The 16,276-nt window shown below is 40.4% G+C and overlaps 1 protein-coding gene across 1 annotated transcript in view; it reads left to right on the plus strand.

Annotated features, from left to right (window-relative positions):
- Positions 1-378: 378 nt before the first annotated feature.
- Positions 379-16,276, plus strand: part of LOC127585096 (complement C3-like) — a 97,417-nt gene continuing 81,519 nt past the window's right edge. The window contains exons 1-6 of the mRNA XM_052042289.1: positions 379-526; positions 1,859-2,051; positions 3,459-3,621; positions 9,242-9,312; positions 11,405-11,499; positions 12,868-12,950. Of these exons, the coding sequence (XP_051898249.1) occupies positions 459-526; positions 1,859-2,051; positions 3,459-3,621; positions 9,242-9,312; positions 11,405-11,499; positions 12,868-12,950 (673 nt within the window). The 5' untranslated portion in view covers positions 379-458. The remainder of the gene's footprint in view (positions 527-1,858; positions 2,052-3,458; positions 3,622-9,241; positions 9,313-11,404; positions 11,500-12,867; positions 12,951-16,276) is intronic.

The following is a 16,276-nucleotide window of genomic DNA, read 5'->3' on the forward strand; positions in this document are numbered from 1 at the left end:
CAGGGGGTAGATAGCATTGGAGAGCTTGGGGCTGGGTAAGATGATGATTAAATTGTCCTGGTTTTGAGGGTTAAAAAAACAAGAATTTGAACTGCTTTAGTTGCAGATAATCTTGTGATCATTACATTGCACTGTACCAAAATGTGATTCTGGACAGAGGTTAAAATTGCTCAATTTGAAACTTTGGAAATAATATTTTGCAAAGTGTGTTTGTGCTTCTTATCTGGGTAAGTCAAGGTCAAATCCCAGGAAGCGGGTATAAACCACAATTCTTCCTGGATTTGCACCAAAATGCTAGGTTTAAATTAACTCTTGATTAAACAAGTATGGACAATGATTTTTTTTAAGTAACTGGCAGAACAAATATCTCATTTGTTAAATATTAGTATGTGATGAAGCTTTATATAAACTGAAGAGATGGTTTGGAAAGGTTTGCCCCAGTGAAGCACTCCATCATCATGGGGAGAACTTTGCCGTTATTTGCTCTTTTGGTGTCTCTTCTGTCACCGTCCCTGGGTGATCCTCTGTAAGTATTTGGGAATGGTTCTATTTAGTGTACATTGTTTTCTTGTACTTTGAACTTTTCCAGTTACTCAGCATCCTGAGGTGATCCTCTCCTGTAAATGAGGTGGAATTTAACATTGTTTTAGTAAAATTGCTATGTTTGCCTGGTGATGAATTTGTGAAGCTTCCATTCCCTCCACTCCAGCCTCAATTTAAAGTGTATGTATCTCACCTGGGTTCCAAGATTGTGAACTTGGGAGTGCTGGGTTATTTTTGACTCTGATTGCCAACTACATCTTGTGAGTTCTGATTCATCTCCTGACTCCAGAGCCTTTTTACTTTCAAAAGGCATGACCAATGAGTGTGATGGAATGCCATCTATTTGCTGGTTGAATGCAACTGAAATTACACTTGTAAAACACTGTGATCTGAGGTGAAGCTGTCAATAAGGTTGGCACCAACTACTTTCACCACGAACATTTACTGCTGCAAGGCTTCATTAATTACTAGCCGCAATGAACTGCATCAACAGAAAAGCCTCTTTTGACTGCACCTCCAAAGCCAACAACCTGCTCCATCCAGATGGACAAGGGCAGCATAATAAGATCACCAAATTTCAGTTCCTCTCCAAGTAACATGGGTATCATGGCCTGGAAATATATCTCCATTCCTTCACTGTCAGTGGATTTAAATCCTCAAATTCCCTATCATGCTGTGGGAGCACCTACATTTCACCACCATCTTCTCGGGAGACAAACGGTGATAGGAATTTTAAAAAATGTTGTTTCAAACCAAGACATCAATGGGCATCACTACCCTTGAACTTCTAGGTCTTTTTTGAGGACACTTAAAAGTTGATCACATTGTTTTGTGCATGGAATCACACATTTAACCAGACTGTGTGATGATGGCAGATTTCTTTCTTAAAGGATTTTATGATGATCCAGTAGCTTCAATTACTGATGCAAAGTCTTTAATCAAAGTATCTAATGAACATTATTTAAATTCAACAGCTCCTATGGTTGGATTTGAAATCATTTGTCTGAGCATTTAGATTGCTGGCCAGGAATTTAAGCACCTTATCCCTATTGCTTTAACTACCCTATTTGAAGGACTTATCTTGGTTGTTTAGATTGTTTTCCACATAAGTATCCCGCACCTTGTGTTAATTTCTTATACCTCTACAGCATCAGTTCAAGAAAATGGCAAACTGCTATGTTCAAAGGACAATTAGGAATACCCAAAAGTGCTGGTCTTCCCACCTCCTGTATCTTCTGCAAATGAATGAAGAAATGTTTTATTTATTCTTGTCATTGCCGTGATGAATCATTTGTGTTCGTTTTTATTCCTACAGATATATACTGACTGCTCCCAATATTTTGCGAATTGAAAGCGAAGAAACTGTTGTTGTGGAAGCCCATGGTGTCAATTTTAACATTGAGGTTCAAATTAATTTGCTTCTCTACCCTGAACAAAGGATCTCATTAAATGTAACCAAAATATATTTGTCATCAGAAAACAACTATATAGATTCTGCTACTGTTAAGGTAAATGTACAGATAAATTAAACTGCCTCAGTCTTTTAACTGCTCTCCAAAGTAGTTTTTACTTCAAGCATAACATGGAGAGGTGTTGGCACAAAACTTAATACACCTTGCTGTTATCATTGTGTGAGCTTTTCAGCAATTTGTGCAAGGGAGAGACTCCTGATGAATTGCAGTATTTGCAAGTATCTGGATAATTTGTGTCACTCTAAATACATCTTCGCAAGAATGGCAGTATGGCCTCAATCTGTTGATGAACTCATGGAATCACTTCCCTTGTGCTGATTGCAAATTTAACTTGCTGCAGAAAGTTAGTGCTGAAATTTCAGAACGTTTACCTCTTTAGTGACGAGAATTGTGTCACTACAGGGAACTTGGCCATTGTTTGGTTGAATTGGATTACTTTCCTGAGTGCTGAGCTCTATTCACACTCTCTTTTGCACCAGCTGCGAGCAGGGCTAATAACAGACAACTGACAAATAATGATTAGATAGAGAAATCGTACAACTATTTCGCAGCATCTACAATGCCTTGACCTTATCCAAATTTCAAATTATTAACATCATGGGGTCACCATTAACTAATATGTTGGCTGCACTGATAATACCATACCTGGAAAGGCAGTGCCACATGTGGTCTGCATCTGGGGGCCCAGATACTATCCAATCAATTTTTTTATACCATCCACAAGGCTCTAAGGAGTATGATGGGATTAGCCTACAGAATAGTGGTAGCAGCAAATTTAAACTGTTCATCTATGTCAGAGCATGTTGCTTGATTCATACCCTTGTTGTGATAGACAGTTACTGTGTACACTGTAGCAACTTACCAAGCTAACTTTATTGTTAACTGTGACCCCCACAAATTTCACCACCAAGGAAAGCAAAAGCAATGATATTTTTACCACTGTCCAGAAACAAGACAAGCTGGGAATCCCTGCTTGTTACTGTCCATGCCGATGCACCTATAATCTCCATTAGCTTCACAAGTCTCAAGGATTTTTGCATTTTAATTCTAGCCCCTTCTGCATCCTCCATACCTGAAGACTGCCTGATGTTAGGGTCATGAATGCCAAAATTGAACACCTTCAGGGCATTGACAATTTACTCAATGGTAGGGATCATGGTGTGAAAATTCATTCTCAGGTTGGTAGCTCTAAATGTGAACTATGATAGTAGCTGTTGGTTGAAGTCAAGTTTCTGAAAATTAGTTCCACTGAGATAAATTTCAGAGGTGGAGCACAACATGTGGTTGGTACTCTATGGTACATTTAACAATACTGATGCAAGGATTAACTTCTGTGCCTTGTGGATTCTTCATGGCCTGAGTTTTGGTGTGAAAAGTGTTGGGGGAAATACACATTGAAAGTAACCACACCCATTTTGTTTATTTTTTGTTTTTTATTGCCAGATACCTGCAGATCAACTTCCAAAGGCATCCACGGCGGACCAGTTTGTATCTCTACGAGCAACATCAGGTTATTTTAGTTTGCAGAGTGTTATCCTCATTACACGTCAAACAGGACACATCTTTATCCAGACTGACAAACCAATCTACACACCGACTCAAAATGGTAACTATGGTTGAAAGATTTTTTTTTAATACATCTTCGCTGCATGAGCACATAACATTGCTGTATGGGTGGTGTGGGAGAAGCACCAAGATCGTTAAGGTAATATGTTTTAATAGAGAACGGAACTATTCATCTTTCAGGCATCCCAGAAATAAAGACTTGCAATTCACTAAGCACTATCTCAACATCCCAGTGTTCTAACAACTAATGAAGTACAGATTTGAAAGGTAGTCACAGTAAACTGCAAGAAACTCAGCAGTCTATTTTTTGCACAGCAAGCTTCGCAGACAGAAGCGTGACGACAATCAGATAGTCTGTTTTATCGATTTTGGTTGAGGGCCTATATGTTGGTTCCAGGACACCAGGTTGCCTTTCCTTGAAAAAGTGCCAAGGGATCTTTGGTATCGACTTGAGAGAAGAAACTGAAGTTAACTTGGTATCTTATTGAAATCAGTATTGATGGTGCAGCAATAGATACTGTATTTCCAGCATGCACTATATTGTCTGCCTGGATTTTTGTGCACAAGTCTCAGGATTGGGTTGCTCCTCACCAATATATGTCAAAATCACATACTATCGACAGATCTGTGGTATCCCAATGGCAAACCTTAGCCTCTCAATGGAACTGTCCCCACTGTACCAGCACACCATTGTGATATACTTTGTGTCGTTTCTGCATCAGCTTGTGTGAAAGTGTTAAACAAGGATTTATTATGTGCTCATCTTCACAAACAGTCAAAGGATATGCCTTATGTGAGGGTATAAAAGTAGGTCCAGTGAAGAAAGTCATGTTAAAGATTTATCCTGAATTTATATATTCATTGTCAGCAATAGGTCGCATTTCTTCCTCTATCAAATGTTTTTGGGTTCAAGATCCACTTCAGCAACAAAAATTCAGGGTGATATTTCAGAACTTTTGGAGGTGCCATCGTTTAGATGAAGCATGAATATTTTCAAGTAAATGTAAAGACTCCCTAACGCTTTTTTATATTCATTTTTGGGATCTCGGCTTCACCAGCAAGGCCAGCATTTATCTCTAATTGACTTGAGAAAGCGATTGTTAGGCACCTCTTGAACCACAGCAGTCCTTCTGGTGAAAGCTTTCTCCAAGTGCTGTTGGGTGGGGAGTTCCAGGTTATAGAGGGATAGATTGTGACTTGGAGGGGAACCTGCAGGTGGTGGTGGTCCATATACCTTATTCTCTTGTCTTCCTTAGTGGTAAAGGTGAAGGATTTGGAAGGTGCTATTGGAGCAGCCTGGGCAAATAACTGCAGTGCATTTTGTATATGTTGCACATTGCAGCCACTGTATGCTGGTGGTGGAGGCAATGAATATTTAGATTGGTTGATAGTATGCTAATCAAACATGCTGCTTCATCCTGCATGGTGCTGAAGACATCAAAAGTTATGGCATAGAGTACCACAGCACAGAAACATCCAGTCCATGGCAAACTGATCTTCTGCCTAGTCCCATCTACCTGCACCCAGACCATATCCCTCCAAATTCCTCCCATCCATGCACCTATCCAAACGTCCCTTAAATGTTACAATTGAACCCATATCCACCACTTCCGCTGGCAGCTCGTTCCACACTTGCATCACCTTCTGAGTGAAGAACTTTCCCCTCAGAATCCCCTTAAATATTTCACCTTTCACCCTAAACATATGTCCTCTAGTTCTAGTCTCACCCAACCTCAGTAGAAAAAGCTATTCACCTTATCCATATGCCTCATAATTTTGTATACCTCCATAAGATCTCCCCTTATTCTCTTGTTTGCTGGTGCTGCTGGGGAAGGGTTTAAACTAAAATGGCAGAGGAATGGGAATCCATGCAGAAAGACGGAGGGAAGCAAAGCAGAGCCCAGAGCAAAACTTAGAAAAGAGAAAAGTAAGAGTGGAGTACAGAAAAGTCAAATGCAAAGGACGCAAAAGTTACTGGATGCTAAAAGGCCAATGAGTGTAAAGGCACTTTATCTGAATGTGTGTAGTATTCGAAACAAGGTCAGTGAACTTGTGGCACAAATTAGTAAAAAGGGGTATAATATAGTGGCCATTACAGAAACGTGGTTGCAGGGTGGAGATTAGTGGGAATTAAATATCCAAGGGTATCAGGTAATATGGAAGGATAGGCAGGAAGGTAAGGGAGGTGGGGCAGCACTTTAAATGAGATCAGAGTGATAGAGAGAGACGATATAAGATCTAGGGAGCAGAATGCTGACTCCATCTGGGTAAAGGTTAGGAACAGTAAGGGGAAAAAAATCACTGGTGGGAGTTGTCTATAGGCCACTGAATAATATCATTACAGTGGCATGGGAAATAAACCAAGAAGTATTTGATGCATGTAAGAATGGGACGGCAGTTGTCATGAGGGACTTTAACTTCCACATAGATTGGGCGACTCAAGTTGGTCGAAGCAGTTTTGAGGAGGACTTCATAGAATGTATCGATGATAACTTTCTTGAACAACACGTTAGTGAACCTACAAGGGAACATGCTATCTTAGATCTGGTCCTGTGCAATGGAACAGGTGAAATTAATGATCTGGTAGTTTGGGATCCTCTTGGAAAGAGTGATCATAGTATGATTGAATTTCTCAAAAAAATGGAGGGTGCAATAGTTTGATTTAAAACCAGTGTATTATGCCTAAACAAGGGAGACTACGACGGGATAAGGGAGGAATTGGCTACTGTCAACTGGAAATACAGGCTATATGGTGGGAAAGTTGAGGAACAGTGGAAGACTTTCAAAGAAATTTTTCATGGTGCTTAACAAAAATATACTCCAGTTAAAAACAAGGACAGTAAGGGTGGGGGGATCCAGCCTTGGATAACTAAGGAAATAAAAGAAGGCATTAAGCTAAAAGCTCATGCATACAAAGTTGCTAAGAGTTGTGGGAAACTGGAAGATTAGGAAATCGTTAAAAAGTAACAAAGAACCACCAAGCAAGCAATAAGGAAAGAGAAGATAGATTATGAAAGTAAACTAGCACAAAATATAAAAACAGATAGTAAAAGTTTTTATAATTACATAAAGAGAAAAAAGGTGGCTAAAGTGAATGTGGGTCCCAGAAGATGAGAAGGGGGAATTAATATTGGGTAATGTGGAAATGACAGAGGCCTTGAACGACTATTTTGTGTTGGTCTTCATGGTAGAGGACACGTCTAACATGCAAAAGAGGGATGTTATGGATGTGATGGGAGGTGAGGACCTCGATACAATCGCTGTCACTAAAGAGGTAGTGATGAGCAAACTAGTGGGCCTAAAGGTAGACAAGTCCCCTGGTCCTGATGGGATGTATCCCAGTGGACTGAAAGGAATGGCAGAAGTTATAGTGGAGATGTTTGTGATAATTTACCAAAATTCTATGGACTCTGGGCAGGTCCTGGCAGAATGGAAGCTAGCAAATGTCACCCCACTGTTTAAAAGAAGATGTAGGCAAAAGGCAGGTAACCATAGGCAAGTTAGCTTAATGTCTGTAGTTGGGAAAATGCTCGAAGCTATCATTGATGAAGAAATAGCGAGACATCTGGATAGAAGTGGTTCCATCAGGCAGACACAGTGTGGATTCAGGAAGGGCAGGTCCTGTTAGACAAACTTACTGGAGTTCTTTGAGGATAAAGTGAGCGCATTGGATAGAGGGGAACAAGTGGATGTTGCATACTTGGATTTCCAGAAGGCGTTCAATAAGGTGCCGCATAAAAGACATCCATAAGATAAGGATGCATGGAGTTGGGGGTAATGTATTAGTGTGGATAGAGGATTGGTTAACCAATAGAAGGCAGAATGTTGGGATAAATGGTTGTTTCTCTGGGTGGCAATCAGTGGTAAGCGGGGTGCCTCAGGGGTCAGTGCTGGGCCTGCAACGGTTCACAATATACATTAACGTTGCTGTTGTGCAGAGGGACTTGGGAGTGCTTGTGCATGAATCACAAAAGGTTGGTATGTAGGTGCAACAGTTTATCAAGGCAGCAAATAGAATGTTGGCCTTCATTGCTAGAGGGATTGAATTTAAGAGCAGGGAGGTCATGCTGCAACTGTACAGGGTACTGGTGAGGCCATACCTGGAGTACTGCATTTAGTTCTGATCTCCTTACTTGAAGAAAGATATACTGGCTTTGTAAATGGTGCAGAGGAGATTCACCAGGTTGATTCCAGAGATGAGGGGGTTAGCCTATGAGTAAGATTGAGTCGGTTGGGACTATAGTCACTGGAATTCAGAAGAATGAGAGGGGATCCTATAGAAACATAGAAAATTATGAAAAGAATTTATAAGATAGAGGCAGGAAGGTTGCTTACACTGGTAGGTGAGACTAGCACTAGGGGACATAGCCTCAAGATTTGGGGGAACAGATTAGGACAGAGATGAGGAGAAACTGCTTTTCCCAGAGAGTAGTGAATCTGTGGAATTCTCTGCCTAGGGAAGCAGTAGAGGCTACCTCATTTAATATACTTAAGACACAGATAGATATTTGCATGGTGGGGGAATTAAGGGTTATGGGGAAAAGGCAGGTAGGTGGATCTGAGTCCACGGCAAGATCAGCCATGATCTAATTGAATGGCGAAGCAGGCTCGGCAGGCTAGATGGCCTCCTCCTGCTCCTAATTCTTATGTTTTTATGTTCTTCTGCTCCAGGGAATAAAGTCCTAATGTATTCAACCTTTCCCTGTAACTCAGGTCTTCAAGTTCTGACAAAATCCTTGTAAATTTTCTCTGTACTCTTTCAGGCTTATTAATATCTTTCCTGTGGGTAGGTGATCAGCCATTTATCAGCCCACTTTCCCAGATGGTCAAGGTCACGTTACAGGCTTTGATAGCCTTCCTCATTGTCCACTAGGCCCCCAATATTGGTGTCATCTGCAAATTTGCTGATCTGATTTACCACATTATCATTCAAATCATAATATAGCTGATAAACAACAATGGACCCAGCACTGACCCCTGTGGCACACCACTAGTCACAGGCCTCCAGTCAGAGAGACAACCATCTACTACCACTCTCTGGCTTCTCCAGCTGCCAATGTTGAATCCAATTGGCTACTTTAACCTGAATGCCAAGCAACTTAACCTTCTGGACCAGCCACCCATGCTGGACTGTGTCAAAGGCCTTGCGAAAGTCCATGTATGCAATGTCCACCGCCTTTCCCTCATCGACCTTCTTGGTATCCTCCTTGAAAAACTCTATAGATTGTCTAGACATGACCTACCATGCATAGGACTATGTTGACTATCCCTAATCAGGCCCTGTCTATCCAAATCCTTATATATACTGTCTCTTAGAATACCTTCCAATAATTTACCCACGACTGATGTCAGGCTCACCGGCCTATAATTTCCCGACTTATTCTAAGAGCACTGCACTCATCCGTGCAAGTGGAGATTTATTCCATCAAATGCTTGACAAGCTTTATAGATGGTGGAAGGGCCAGGTGTATCAGGAGGTGCGTCACTCCCTGCAGGGATCCCAGTCTCTGAGCTGCTAGGCAACCAGAGATTTTGATTTTTGATGGACCCCAGCATACTGATGTCAAGGGACTTGGCAATAATAATGGCATTGAATGTAATGAGTAGATCTGTAGATTGTGAGAAGATGCAACACAGCTTAATCATTTTTTATATTTTAGTGCTTTATCGCTTGCTCATGGTGGACAATGAGCTGAAGCCAAGCAAAAGTTCCACAATTGTTGAATTTGTGGTAAGATGCATCATTCTATTTTAAAAAATATAAAATCTATTTACCACCATAATATACTTTCTCACTGACTCCATTTGTAAAGGTCTTGTCCAGGTTGAAGCTGAGGAATGAACAATGAAATTTGCATTTACAGTCCCTGAACATCTGATCTTAAGCAGGATCACCATATCAGCACTATAATATCAAATAAATTATGACCCAGAACTATGTGTCAATATTAGGACAGGTGATGAGATATAGAGAGATGATGGACCACATTGAAAGAGGGGAAATAGAGAATGGATAGATTTTAGGAGGGAGTAATAAAGCAACTGAAATCTGGATCAAGTAGAAAGACAGAATGAGACAAATTGAGATATCTTGAGGGTTGTAGGGCCAGGGGAGGGGATTCTTACCCATTAATTCCCGACATTTAATCCTGAGTGTGGACTTTGAGTAAGAGCAATATTGGACATTCACTCCTCTGAAGGCTGAATATTTATGAGAGCTATCAGTTGATTCCAAGGGAACAGGACTTTAGTGTGAGGATTTTAGGAGACAACAAAGAAACTTAATAATAACACAGAAACAATGATGAAGAAACTTTAGTTTGTACGTATACTTGAACTAGAAAGCACCTGATGGGTCTTTGCTTGCTGTGCATAGCTGCTTAATGTTAATGACATCTTTGTTCTTCCAATGAAACCCCACAAAGACTCAACAGGAGTGACTTTACTCAGTAGTTGCTTAGGTGATGAGTCAAAACTATGGTGCCAAACAGATGCACCCTTGCAGTCTGAAGCTGGATATTTGGACTTAGGTTTCTGAAAGTAGAGTGAAAAAACATCTACTCAGTTCCATTACATACAATTCATAGAGCTGTTCATTTCATAGTAAATGAATCAATAGTGCCACTTTTATGATTAAACATTTCATTCAATCAGCACAGCTTGCACTTGCATCATAATACAAACATGATGAGAATGTCATCCCTCTCTATTTCAATGGGGTAAATTAACTTTAACTTCTTTTCTGTATACTCTTGTTGTATTTTGCCAGTGTTTGCTCTTGCATCTTTCTGTTTAAAGCTTGATTGATCAAGAGCCTGTGTGGTATCTAATAATTTAATGTTTACATTTCTTCTTTCTAAATCCTATCATCACAACCTGAAGGAAATGCAGCTTTAAAATTCCCTGGCCAAGGACTCAGGATTACTAACATCTCATCGTATCTTCCTAACAGCTCACAGTGGCTAACACACAGTTTACTCTTCACAGTTTTTGGGAAGGCATTATCAATACTAGGGACTGCTTACAGTTTTGGTTTTCCTGTTTAAAGAAATATATACTGTCTTACAGCACGTGTTCAGTAAGTTGATCCATGCATTGAAAAAAAACTGTTATGATGAAAGATTTGAGTAGGTTGGGCCTGTACTTTAGAAGAATGAGAGGTGATGCCATCAAAGCATACAAAATTCTAGCAGTGCTTGACTGGATAGATTTTATAAACATATTTCCCATAGTGGAATAATTTAGAATAAGGGGACACAGTCTCCAGCTATGTTGGATTAAAGTCAGTAGAAACTTGTTTTCCCAGTGGATTATGAATCCTGGGAATTCTCTACACCAAAGAGTCATTATCCATATCCAAGACTAAAACAGATAGATATCTGGAATCAAGTAATAAGGGACTGGGTAGATGCCAAGGTTAGATCAACCATGATCTTCTTGAATAATGTAGCAAGCAGAAGGGGCCATGTGATTTATTGTTGCTTCTATTTCTTATTTTCTTACATTCAGTGCATGAGCATTAGAAATCGTCTCTGCTGTCTAATGCCTCTCATCCCTCCTCTCTCTTCACAATGTGATTCGTGTCCAATTGATTATCTTTTGAGATCTATAATGGCAAGAGCTTGCACATGCAAGGCGTGTATGCATGTTTAAATTTACAAAGCCTTGGACCTTGCGTGCCACAGACTACTGCGGCCAGAGGCCCTTGTGAAATACTGACCTTGGCAGTCTCCCCGTCCTGTGCATCACCACTTTAACGTATGACTTCAGGCTTGGTATAATTAATACTCCAATTTGTTTTTCACATCTAATTCTACTTTCAGAATCCCCAAAATGTTGTTGTTGAAAGGAAGGAAACCTTTATCCACGGTTCAGCCGGAATTGTTGGAAAAATCTTTAAAATACCAGAGATTGTGAAGTATGTACAAATTCTTGCAAGTTTGAGATTACTGTCGAGGGTGGGCAGACTGGGCTTATTTTTATTCAAGTTCAAAAGAATAACAGGAGATATGATTGAAATCTGTGAGCTTTAGAGGGGAATAAAAAGCAACTTGCAGATGGAGGAAATATGAAATAAAAATTCAAACTGCAGGAATCGTGCAGCAGGTCGGGTAACATCAAATTCTGAGGGGAGGATAGATGCTGGGAGGATGTTTCACATTGTTGGAGAATCTAGACCTGAGGGCACGGTTTCAGGAGAAGGCGTTGCCTGCTTAAATGGGAATGAAAAAGGACTTTTTCTCAGGGACAGTCTTGAATCTTTAGAATTCTCTACCTCAGATCTGCGGGAACTGAATTGTTTTATATATTCACGCAGATTTGGACAAATTTTCAGACCGTGGCAAAGTCAAGCATGAACTACCGGGATCCGATCAACTACAATCTTATTAAATGACAGAGCAGGCTCAACAACTGCATGGCAGACCCTTTCAGTATTTCTTATGTTTTTAGGGCAAGTGGGCAGTGATGTGGATGGTTTTCTGATCTAGGGTACTGATTTTGGTTCTCCTGGACCCCAGTGTGATGAGAGAATCTGTTTACTCATTTCCTGGATGTGGGAATTTCAGGACAAGTAATCCAGAGGCTGGGACTAAAAGTACGGAGGAATGAGTTGGAATCCTAGCACAGTTAAATATAGTTTGTTAACTAAAGCTGGACTAAACTGCTAACATCAGTCATGGTGACCATAAAGCTAATATTTAGATATCCGTCCCCAGCCTGGCCAAAATCTGATTCTTACCTGACCTCAGGTATTTGGTTCAAAGCAGATTAAATAAGGCAAAAGTTCCCTGTGGGCACTGTTAGGTAGCTTAAGACTTCCCATGGCTTGACTTTCCTTTATTTTTCCAGAGGCCCATTGATTCTTGGCCCTGTGCCTTTCAAGTAGAAGTGGTTTGGCATGTGCCTAATTTCCAAAGCTAAGTTGCACCTTGTGTCCAATGATCTTAATGTGTTTCAGACTGGTTGTATGATCCAACCTATTTGTGTCAATTAGAATATCCCACAGTAATTGGGTATAGTAGTGAGGGGAGAGAAATCTATTGACAATTGTTCCTGGATTATCTGCTATATTTCTTTTTACAATAGGGAATTTATTGTCGATTTAGGATTTTACTGTTTGGTCTAATGTGAGGATGTAACCAAGATCATTGTTCATTTTCATTGGATTTTGAGGGGAAAATACTTTTATTTAAAGTTGATTCATGACCTAATTATTCACAAAATTGACTTAGATATATAATACAGTGGTTTAAGAATGCAAAGTAACATCTGATATATTTTTCAGCATTGGAACATGGAAGATTGTTGCAAGTTACAAAGAAGCCCCTGATGCAAATTTCACAACTCAGTTTGAAGTGAAGGAATATGGTGAGGAAAATTAACCATTGTAATTAGCTATTGTGATTGAAATTAAAAGCAGAAGTAGTTTCCCATGATAGAAAGGTTATAGCTGACGTGAAATGACAAAAGAACACTTTGGTGTGATCTTTGTTTCCACCTTGCTTTGACATTTACAACCCGGAAATATCAAGTATTTTGATTGAAGGTATTTGATTCTATTCCTAGTGTTCCAGTAGATTCTCCCCTCCCAACCCTTCAAACTCCCGATCTCATGATACTCATAGTGCATTTTAAGCCAACAACACATTTCTGAGACTGAAGTAATAGCTGAACAGATCACCTGGAATCACTCTAGACACTGGAAATGACAAAAAACTGCTCTGTTCATTCTATAAAGTCCTCCTTACCAATACCTGGAGGCATGCCAGAACTGGCAAAGCTGTTTCACAGACCAGTCAAGCAATAGCTTGACACAGTTTTACTCATAGAATCATACCTTATAGTCAATGTCTCAGAAACCACCATCTCCATCCCTGGGTAGGTCCTGACCCACTAACAGGACAGAGTCAGCAGAGGTGGAAACACAGTGGTGTGCAGTCAGGACAGAACTTCTGACCGGGAGTCCTCAACTTTAGCTCATAGCTTCAGGTTAAACTTGTATTCCCACCTTGGCTGATGAATCAGTGCTACTCTCATGTAGAACACCATGTAGGAAGTACTGAGAGTGGCAGAATGTACTCTGCGTGGGGGATTTCAATGTCCATCACCTACAATGGCTTGTTAACACCACTACTGACAGAGCTGGCTGAGTGCTAAAGGACATTGCTGCTAGATTGGGTCCGCAGGAGGTAATAAGACCTATTTGACAGCCTACCTGATCTCACCCTCGCCAATCTACCTGTCAGAGATACATCTGTCTATGAAAGTATCGGTAAGTGTGACCTCCACACATACATGTGGAGATGACATACCTTCTTCACATTTTACTCCCAAACCAGAGATTTCTTCCTTTATCAATAACCCACAACAATGAAAAGAATGCAGTAGTCATGTATATAGAAAACTGAGGGTGCTGTTAGTGATGTACCTTTGTTAGCCCATATAAACAAGAAAAATGGAAATATTACAATACCAGAAGAAAATAATTTGATATTTCTTCCCCAGTTCAAACATTAGTCAGAAACACCTCCATAGAAATTCTTAGTTCAAACATCAGTTAAGATTGAATTCAGAAGTAGTTAATAATGTAAACTCTGCAGTACAGTTACAGAGGATATTTTAAAGTGGAAATTCAATTGATTTATAAAGATTAATATTATCTGCTGCCAAGGTATTTTGTCTTTCTAAGTCCATACAGCAAACTGTAATATCCACACATATTTTGGTTTTGAAGGAAATTATTTGTTTCTGCTTTATGGAAAATTCAGTTTACAGACAGTTCTGAGATAAAGAAAGAGATAATGTTGGGTCTCTCAAAGAACATTAAGGTGGATAAGTCCCCAGGACCTAATGGGATATACCCCAGGCTATTGAGAGAGGCAAGAGATGAGATTGCTGGGGCCTTGACCAAGATCTTTGTGTCCTCTCTAGCCACTGGTGAAGTTTTGGAGGACTGGAGATCAGCTAATGTTATTTCATTGTTCAAGCAGGGAAATAGGGATAATCCTGGAAACTACAGACCACGTCAGTGGGAGGTAAGCTATTGGAGAGGAATCTTAGGGATAGGATTTATGCACATTTGGAAAACCATAGCCTAATTAGGGACAGACAGCATGGTATTTTGCGGGGCAGATTATGTCTTACTAACTTGATTGAATTTTTTGAAGAAGTGGTGAAGGTAATTGATGAGATTAGAGCTGTGGATGTTGTCTATTTGGATTTAGTAGGGCATTTGACAAGGTGCCACATGGTAGGTTCAACTGGAAGATTGAGATGCATGGGATCCACGGTGATTTGGTCGTTTGGATACAGAATTGGCTTGCCCATAGGAGACAAAGGGTAGTGATCGATGGAACTTATTTTAACTGGACTAGAGGTGTTTTGCAGGGATCCATACTGGTACCTCTGTTGTTCGTGATATATACTGTATAAATTACTTGGATGAAAATGTAGATGAGTGGGTTAGTTCACAGATGATACAAAGATTGGTGGCATTGTTGATATTGTCCAAGATTGTCAAAGGATACAGCGGGCTATTGATTGGTTGCAGATATGGACAGAGAAATGGCAGATGGAATCTAATCTGGCCAAGTGTGAGGTGTTGCACACTGCGAGATCAAGTGTAAAGGGACAGCACAGTTAATGGCAAAACCTGAACAACGTTGATGTACAGAGATCTTGAGGTCCAAGTCCATAACTCCCTGAAGGTGGCTGGGTGATGAGGTGGTGAAGAAGGCATATGACAAACTTGCCTTTATTTGTAGAGGATTGAGTTCAAGAGTCAGGAAGTTATATTGCAGCTTTATGAAACTCTGGTTGCACCGCATCTGGAGTATTGCATTCAATTCTGGTCGCCCCATTATAGGAAGGATGTGGAGGCTTTGGAGAGAGTGCAGAAGAGGTTTACCAGATTACCTCTTGGATTAGAGGGCATGTGCTATGAGGAGAGTTTGGAAAAACTTGAGTTGTTTCCTCTGCAGCAGTGGAGGATGAGGGGAGACATGATAGAAGATTATAAGGTTATGAGAGGGATAGATAGAGTAGAGAGCCAGCATCATTTTCCCAGGGTTGGAATGAGTAATACCACAGGGCGTGCATTTAAGATGAGAGGGTCAAGTTCAATGGAGATGTGCGGGGCAAGCTTTTTTACACAGAGATTGGTTTGTGCCTGGAATGTGCTGTCAGGGGTGGTAATGGAAGCAAATATGATAGAGGTGTTAAAGAGGCTCTTAGATAGGCACATGAATATACAGAGAAAGGAGAGATATGGATCTTATGTAGGCAGAAAGGACTAGTTTAGTTAAGTGTTTAATTATGTTTAATTAGTTTGGCACAAAATTGTGGACCGAAGGGCCTGTCCCTGTGCTGTATTGTTCTATGTTCTATGTTCTTAGGCAGGGAACTCTTACTTAAGCCAAGGAGTGTCTGTACTGAAGACTTGTGCTCCAGAACTTGCTGCACCCCTGGCCAAGCAGTTCCGATATAGCTACAGTACTGGCATCTACCCAACAATCCAGAAAATTGTGCAAGTATATCCTGTCCAAGAAGCAGGACAAATCCAACATGGCCAATTACCATCTCATCAGTCTACTCTGATCATCAGCAAAATAACGGAAGGGATAATTGATAGTGCTATCAAGCAGCACATGCTCAGCAATAACCTGCTCAGAGAAACTCAGTTTGGGTTCCACCAA

Source organism: Pristis pectinata, chromosome 31 (genome assembly GCF_009764475.1).
Source record: "Pristis pectinata isolate sPriPec2 chromosome 31, sPriPec2.1.pri, whole genome shotgun sequence".
Lineage (NCBI taxonomy): Eukaryota > Metazoa > Chordata > Chondrichthyes > Rhinopristiformes > Pristidae > Pristis > Pristis pectinata.